The 8,463-nt window shown below is 34.0% G+C and overlaps 1 protein-coding gene across 1 annotated transcript; it reads left to right on the top strand.

Moving 5' to 3' along the window:
- Positions 1 to 2,874: 2,874 nt before the first annotated feature.
- Positions 2,875 to 8,263, top strand: LOC133205501 (beta-1,3-glucan-binding protein-like). The gene is made up of 13 exons (XM_061341329.1): positions 2,875 to 2,994; positions 3,171 to 3,272; positions 3,628 to 3,759; positions 4,199 to 4,423; positions 4,528 to 4,667; positions 4,855 to 4,929; positions 5,017 to 5,077; positions 5,202 to 5,384; positions 5,479 to 5,556; positions 5,859 to 5,976; positions 7,137 to 7,208; positions 7,653 to 7,791; positions 8,016 to 8,263. Exons 1-13 carry the CDS (start codon positions 2,883 to 2,885, stop codon positions 8,238 to 8,240), a joined length of 1,662 nt encoding a protein of 553 aa, XP_061197313.1. The 5' UTR covers positions 2,875 to 2,882; the 3' UTR covers positions 8,241 to 8,263.
- Positions 8,264 to 8,463: the final 200 nt, after the last annotated feature.

Below are 8,463 nucleotides of genomic sequence, written 5' to 3'. Positions count from 1 at the left end.
TGTAAAACCATTGTGGCCCCGCCCTACCCCTGGGGGTCATGATTTGAACAAACTTGAATCTACACTATCCGAGGATGTTTCCACATAAGTTTAATCTTTCTTGGCCCAGTGGTTCTGGAGAAGAAGATTTTAAAGGTTTTTTCCTGTGTATTTCTATTTAAAACTTTGATCGTCCATTGTAGCCCCATCCTACCCCTGGGTGTTATGATTTTAACAAACTTGAGTCTACACTACTTGAGGATGTTTCCATATAAGTTTCATATTACCTGGTCCAGTGGTTCTTGATAAGAAGATTTTTAAAGATACCATTTATTTTTCACTAATTCTTAATTATCTCCCCTTGAAAGAAGGCTTGGCCCTTCATTTGAACAAACTTGAATCACCATTACCTAAGGATACTTTGTGGCAAGTTTGGTGGAAATTGGCCCAGTGGTTCCTGAGAAGAAATCGAAAATGTGAAAAAGTTTACGCACGACGCACACCCGCACGACGACGGACGAAAACAGATAGCAATAGTTCACCTGAGTGACTTAGGTGACCTAAGAATCAGAGGGGTTTAAAACTCAGGAAATGCAATGTTATAAAACATCAACATTTTGTGTAATTTTCACGTGTTGGAAGTTCATTCCACAAACTGACAGCCGCCCTACTAAAGTCTGTTCTCCAAAACTCAAGATTACAGCTCTTGCTCCTTGATATCTTCTCACAAGCTTTAAAACGAAACTGATAGATATATAGAAAATGTGATTTCTCTATGAAATAATTTGGTAGCGTGTCTTTTCTTTTCAGATTTTTTTTTAAGGTTAACAAATAATCACTGTAGCCAAACACAATGTAATGATCAATCCAACAAAAAAACCATCGTAAAAGAGTTTATCGTTCTGTTTTTCTTTCAAAGTTTACTTTGCCAACTAAAAATCTGCTACCATGCAGACTAAAAATGGAGAAATATATGCTAGTTCATAATTAATGAATAAAGGGGGGGGGGGGGGCAACATTCAACAATTTCCCTTGAAGTTACCAAAATAAAGTAAGTATTTCAAAGATTGCAGAACATTATAATGTATATTAAAAATGGAAAATGCGTGACGAACATTTACTATTTAGTTTATCTTTAAAGAAAAATGCGCAGGTCTTTAACTCACAATATTGCTAGATGTAAAATGCACATATCTCAACTTTTATTTATATATGTTATGATTAAAATCATTGAAATTTTCCAGAGATTGAATAGTGAGTTTTAAACACAAGTGAATTTTATCATCAGTGACTTTGATATTATAGCGGTTACTACACAGTATTAGGTTCCTTTTAATATGCTAAATTCGTATTATATTTTGCCGTTAATGCAATAAATTACTTTTAATGTAATAAAAACGCAACAGAAATACTTTTGCTAATAATTATTTTGTCAGATAAATAGGTTATATAAAAAAAGATAACATGTAAAAGTTCAGTGGCAGTCAGGTCTAGATCACGCTCGTCTTTACTTCCACAAAGTTTCATCTCCAAGCAAGAATGGAATGAACTCACTTGTAAACGTCTATATAAAGATGTCCAAATACCTTGTTCAGTATTCCCCCTTGACGTCGCTCTGAAAAAATCAAGGTAAGTTAACTTACAATATACAGCGTATGGCCCGCAAGAATCAATTTCAGTTGGGGGGATGGGTTGGGCACAACCAAACATTTTCAGTTGGGGGGGGGGGGCACTACCAGAAAAAACCCAGACGTAATTATTGAGGGGGGGGGGGGGGCAGCATAAAGTAGTTATGTTTTCTATAGTGTATTATCCTAGGGCCATGCTTGTATACTCCGCAGCTTTTCAACAATCTAGTATTTGCGTTTATTTTTAACTTGCACCGAGAAAGACGCATTGTGTTTCATATTGAGATATTAGAAATTCAAAGGATCATGTTTTTCTTTCATTGTCACAAATAGAAATGGTTAACAGAGTGTAAAATCTAAGAGGAATATATGTATTTTTGGTGAAATAGCAACTTAGAAAAATATAACGTTCTGTTTTTCAAATCTTCAACAAAATAATGAATTTAGTTCACAATTTAAAACAATCAAAAGTTTAATTAATTTTCTGAAGTAAAAAAAAAAATATCATTAGAATTTATGTTTTTAGAAAACTTGTACAGTTAATAAACAACTTCAGTCTTTTTAGCTTTTATATGTATATTTATCTAGATTTGTGCTAAAAAAAAATCAGTAAACGATGTTCTCTCTTAGCTTATGCAATTACTCCAACATTTGTGAAATAAGACAAATATGAATAAAGAAGCATAGAAAAATGACTAATATTCCTTAAAATTTGAAGAAAATTAGAGGATATCGGGCTAGTCAATACATATGTATCTATTTTACTTAAATTATTTATCTCAATTTGGTAATGTTATCTGATAGAACTTATGTGCATGACATCCTCTCTCTATGGATATCGAAAAACATTTAATGATTTCAAATAGAAGTAGGCATCACATAATCAGCAACAGTCATTGTTTTGTCCTAAATATCAATGAAAAGAAAATGACCTTGACCTGTCCTTGCTTCTGAAACAAGACGGTCAAATTTCAATGTAACTGATATCATCACTTAGTGAAATTGTCGCCTCGAATCTATGATTTTTAAGTAAATTTCAAATTCAATAAATATGAGAAGACCCCCCCTTAATATAGATGAAAGTTCTTCAGAAAACTGATTTTTTAGAATAAGGTAAAGTTTTCTCCCCTCATTTCATGTTGTTTTGGATTATTGAAGATTGTCATCATATTGCGTTGTCTTACACAGTGTTACATAGAAAATAAAAAAGAAATGAAATTGTATTAGTACCTTACTTTTACCATTTTCCAACTTCTTCCTCTTAAATGGTTGCAGATGTGGTTACTGGTTTTGGGGATAACCTCGTTAGTATCGAGATCCGTATTTGCCATACAGCCAGCAACAGTAGAACTGTACAATGGCCACGGAATCAAATTCTCAATTCCAGGTTGGTTGGGGTGTTTCGGGCAGTCTTTGCACACTTATGATACTCCTAAATTTACACTTCAGGATATAGATTTACGTCTAGTTCTGCATTTACTGTATAACATCTACTTATATAATAATATGATAGAAGGAAGTTTTATCTTGGAAACCAATTCATGTATATTTTTTTTCTTGAAGATGATGGTAACTACGACTTTGTCGCAGTTCACTATTCCATCAATCAACCCATCGCCGGCGTAGGAGCTGGCCAGTGGGGCTATGACGTTCACAACAAAGAAGGTATTACTGGCATTTTTATGATATTCTGAATACATGGTGAAATTTCAACACAATATTCTCCAGTATCTGAGATAAAACAAAGGATAAAGATAATTTAGCTGTGACGGATGATAATAAGAAGGGCGAATCCCAACCAGTTTGCCGAAGTTTATATGTCATATGACAGAAAAACAACTTCCACAAGTATTTTATAAATAATAATTTTTTTTGAGTGAGTGAGTAACGTTGTAATAAAATTTTTATTACTTCTTCACTCACTCACTCAAAAAAAAAAAAATCTAAAATATTAAATACAATTAAGGGAAAAAGATATTTTCAAGTAATAACTGAATATACACTGATAATAAAATTGTAGGATCTTCGTTCGTCCACACCAATGATCTGCCTGGTATCCAAGTTCATAAAGGAGACACGGTTTACTATTGGTTACATGCTCAAAAGGGTGGGGCACCGAGTGAGTTACTGGGACAGTCTGCTGTAATTGGAGGTAAATATCCCAAGGTAACATCTCTTGTTTTCCTCAGAATCTAGTCTTCTTTTTTTTTTTTAAACGTAGACTAGTATATTGATCTATGCACATCGAATTAGCGCTTTTTTTGTTAAATAGCTAGGACTCTTACGATAAGCATGCCTTTAATACATGGAACATAATTATTGATATTATAACTTTCCTTCAATTTGATCCTATTCTCAGGGATATATATAACGTCCCAACTCTTCTCAGTTAAGTAACGATAGAGTCATCGTCGCAAACCACGGCCGAAATGTACGATCCTCTCCGATTCCATATGCGGACTCCGGACCGTGGCTTGAGACGATGCGATAGAGTACGAGATATTGAAAGCTTTAAAGTCAAATCTGAAAATTGCTAGTGGTCTATGGTTAGAAATGGTTAGGAAACTATTGACTGTCAACTCTTGTTGAAGATATGACAACGACCACTACATCAACTACAACCACCACAAAGGTCAGACCAGTGGTGACCTCTACCACCACTGCTGCTCCCTCTGGCGGAGGTCATGGCCACAATTCTGGTCATTCAGCAATGGGAGGGATTTTAACACAGACCATGATTGACACCCAGGGAGGAACATCAGGGGGACAGTCTCATAGTGGTAGCTCTGGAGGTTCATCTGCAGGATCTCAGCAAGGTATTTTTTTTTCTTATAACTTATATCGAATACGAAACTTTTTTTGTATTTATCGCAAATTATGATTCATGGGCCAGGAAAAAATATTACACTGTTTAATACAGTCTACTCCGGTACGGGATACACACAACACGGGCCGTCCCAGCAGACGTGCGCGTCGTATCCCTGTCTTATATTTGAGGACAACTTTGACTTCTTGAACTTTGAAACCTGGACACATGAAATTACAGCCAGTGGAGGCGGGGTTCGTATATATTATGAGAATTTTGGGAGGGAGACACAAGCCAGTCCTTAACTAAAAAGAGTTTCACTGGTGGTCTATCATAAAGGGTCATTTATATTTGTCGTAAAACTTTCGAATGTTTAATTAAGCATATTGTGACAAAACGTGGAAAGTTTGATTTGATTTGGAAACTATTAATAAATTTCAGAACTGGGAGTTCGAGTACTATACAAATAACCGAACAAACAGCTATACAAAAGACGGGAAACTATTTATCAAACCTGTAAGTACATTATATGATTCTACAGTAAAATGCTACGAAACGAGGATATATCCTATAGATATTCTTTAGGTTTTTTTTCCTACATAGACCCTAACAGCAGATAATTATGGAGAGAGATTCCTGTCATCGGGCACCCTCGATCTATGGGGTAAGACTTTAATTCACAATTATTGATATTTTCCTTAATAATCAATAATACTGTATGGTGTTTCTGAATTTGTAAAACAAACGAAAGCAGATTTTTTTTTCAAAGTAATTTTTCCAAATCTTAGGAGCGGAACCTAATTCCATGTGCACTAGTAATCAGTTTTATGGATGTAGTCGACAAGGAACTCCTGAACATATCATTAATCCCATTCAGTCCGCTAGACTCCGAAGTGACAAATCCTTTAACTTCAAGTACGGCAAAATGGAAGTTAGGGCAAAAATGCCAAAGGGAGACTGGATTTGGCCTGGTTTGTAAACTACATGTCGTGATGATTGAAGATTCAAGTATTTATGTTGACTTCTTACCTTTTTTATGCTGTGGTTTTACTTTTTTTCCAATAGCAATCTGGCTGCTTCCACACAGAAATGCCTACGGAGGATGGCCAGCTTCCGGTGAAATTGATATCGTAGAATCTAGAGGTAGGATTTTGAGAGAGAGAGAGAGAGAGAGAGAGAGGAGAGAGACTCATCTTTGATAAACCTTTGAAAGATTAATTTCCATATGCCTCTGTATTATAACATGTATCGTTCTGCTGTTTTATTCATTTGCCAAGGTTGTATGTTTGTCATGAATTTGTGTCTGAATCTTTTAAAATGCTTAAAAAAAGAAAGATGTACCTTGATTTTTTTTTCCGTTTCGCCTTTTTTAAAAACAATTTTCACCCCGAATCTCCATTTATTTACAAGTTTTCTTTACTTCTGAAATCATCCTGCTCAAATAGGCAACTTAAACTACCATGACGAGAAAGGTGGCAGTCAGGGTGTGGATAGCTTTGGGAGCACTCTTCATTTTGGGCCGGTGTACGGATATGATCCTTACGAAAAAGCTCACGCAGAAAAGTGGGTCTGACATTCAATGTTGCACATGTTTTTCATTATAATTAAGGTTAAAGAAACTGGGGGGATAAGCCGAGCCATATGCCTACATAACGATCGATAAAAAATCAATAAATTCATTTTACAAAAATTTCACTTTTTGTTGAATTAATTTAATGCTTATTACCATTTGCATATAAATTTGACAAAACCTGAATACTGTAACAGCGAAAATGATTCTGATTAACACAACAAAATGGCATCACGCTCAATTTTCACAGAAACTGACGTAAATTGGATTATATAACTACATTTTTTAAATAGAGTGGGTCATCGTACCATTTTTTTGAGAACGATTAATGAAAGGCAATGGAAAGATGTTGCTTTTTACACTTGCAAAAATTTGGTATGAAGACCCACTCTACATAAAAAATTAAGTTAACTTACTTAAATTTTCACCGTGGTCTTAAAAAATTCTGAGTCCAAAAACGCTTGCTAAATATAGAGAACTGTATGCTATTTAAATGGAATTGTTAGTGTGACTCCGTGGTCTAGTGGTTAGCGATGAGCTCTTTAAAGGGATGTTTACCGAGGAAAGTGTTCGAGTCATGCTCTGATTATTTTTTTTTTGTTGTTGATTTTTTTGGTTTTAATTTTGTTTTTCTTTATAAAAAATGTCTATAGGAATAACATATTTTTCACTGGAAATAAAATGTATACATGTAGTAATGAACTTATTTACAGTAAATTATTTAAAATGCCGGATAAAAATTATAATAGATATTTGAATACTTTTATTCCCGTTTTATTTATTTTAAATAAAAGCGCTTCTAGATCACCATTATCATTATATACGATGTTAACATTTTTATAATATCTCTCCACAATAAGTGTAAACACTCAATATGCAGATTAATTAATAGAAATCCTTACCCATGTTAGACATTTGTGACAGTAAATGAAAGTCAACTGTTTAGCTTGTTTAGAATATAAATATCATTTTGAAAACTACGGTAAACATTAAAATGCTTAAGTAAATTCGAACAATTGAGAGATTTTTTCCAATAAATGTTCTTGCATAGCCGAAAAATGGGCATGGGCACATGGCTCGTCTTATCCCCCCAGATTCTTTAACTATTCTGAACTGGTTCCGGTTGGTCACTTTGGTGCATATAATTTTACAGGACTCTTTCGAGTGGAACACTTAATGACGATTTCCATATATGGACATTAATATGGGACGAAGATCACATCCAGTAAGTTGCACGGTGACAGTAGTTTTCACTCCCGTACACTATCTACATGATTCCTTGTTTAAAAAAAGCTTATTAGCAAATAATTCGTTACAGTTTTCATTAGCATTTTGTTGCTAAAACGTTCCTGATACTTCACAGCATTGAGATTTCTAGGCAATTCACGATAAATAAGACGAATGCAATTATAAAGTCGGTACAATGCACATGCAGTTTAAAAAATGGAAAAGTCATAAATATATATATATATATATATATATATATATATATATATATATATATATATATATATATATATATATATATATATATATATATATATATATATATATACATTGTATATATATATATATATATATATATATATATATATATATATATATATATATATATATAGGCCGTCTTTATCAGCCCAACATTAATCTGTAATTTTTGCAATGCATACAGGGTTTCATTTGATGGACAGCAGATATTGAATGTAGTTCCACCCCCGGAAGGATTCTGGAAACTTGGAGAGTTGGAGAAGACTCATATAAACAACCCCTATAAATACACTACTAACAAAATGGCTCCGTTTGATCAAGAGGTAAGATTAAATTTTATATTTATAAAACTGACATATGAGAACATTTCATTTCAATAACATCCTCATCTTTAGCACTGAACGTCTGGTTAGGTATATACATTCGGGAGTTGCATTATAGAAAGTAACTAAAATGCAGGATAGAATATATTTAATTTGTATCCAGTACCAATCTCCTGACATAAATTCAGTTTTGTTCCTTAAAAATCGTGTTTCTTGCTTTTTAGTTTTTCATCATATTGAACGTTGCCGTTGGAGGTGTGGGATTCTTTCCAGATAAATTCAGAAACGCCCCCTCTCCAAAACCGTGGACAGACAAGTCCGAATTTACGGCGCGTGACTTCTGGAACCACAAAAATGACTGGTACCCTACGTGGAATCCTGATCAAAATGACGGCGAGCAGGCGGCCATGCAGGTGGACTATATCAGAGTTTGGAAACTGAAACCGTAGAGACAGTTTACTATAATAAAAGGATATTTAAATTATTTTCATGGATTTATTTTTTTTTTTCATTCAAATACTTGAGTCTGTTTCTCAAACTGTTACGTGGATAGATATGATAAGCCAGCGCAAGTTGCATCATAATAAGAAGTAAAGAGTACAACAATACATTAATTGACTGGGTTCTTTTTTTTTAACCGAACTGATGCAAACAGTTTTGTTCATGGGTCCG

This window comes from Saccostrea echinata, unplaced genomic scaffold, assembly GCF_033153115.1.
Source record: "Saccostrea echinata isolate AGI-Se365-2 ecotype Australia unplaced genomic scaffold, CSIRO_AGI_Sech_v1 ptg000054l, whole genome shotgun sequence".
In the NCBI taxonomy this organism is placed as follows: domain Eukaryota; kingdom Metazoa; phylum Mollusca; class Bivalvia; order Ostreida; family Ostreidae; genus Saccostrea; species Saccostrea echinata.
The sequence above is the reverse complement of the archived record's forward strand: the minus strand, read 5'-3'. Positions and strand labels throughout refer to the sequence as shown.

Bases quoted from the DNA above. Each gene is read 5' to 3' on its own strand.
- LOC133205501 (XM_061341329.1), top strand. From the start codon at position 2,883: ATGTGGTTACTGGTTTTGGGGATAACCTCGTTAGTATCGAGATCCGTA. The intron at 7,209-7,652 runs GTAAGTTGCACG...CAATGCATACAG, and splicing joins TGGGACGAAGATCACATCCA to GGTTTCATTTGATGGACAGC. The intron at 7,792-8,015 runs GTAAGATTAAAT...CTTGCTTTTTAG, and splicing joins TGGCTCCGTTTGATCAAGAG to TTTTTCATCATATTGAACGT.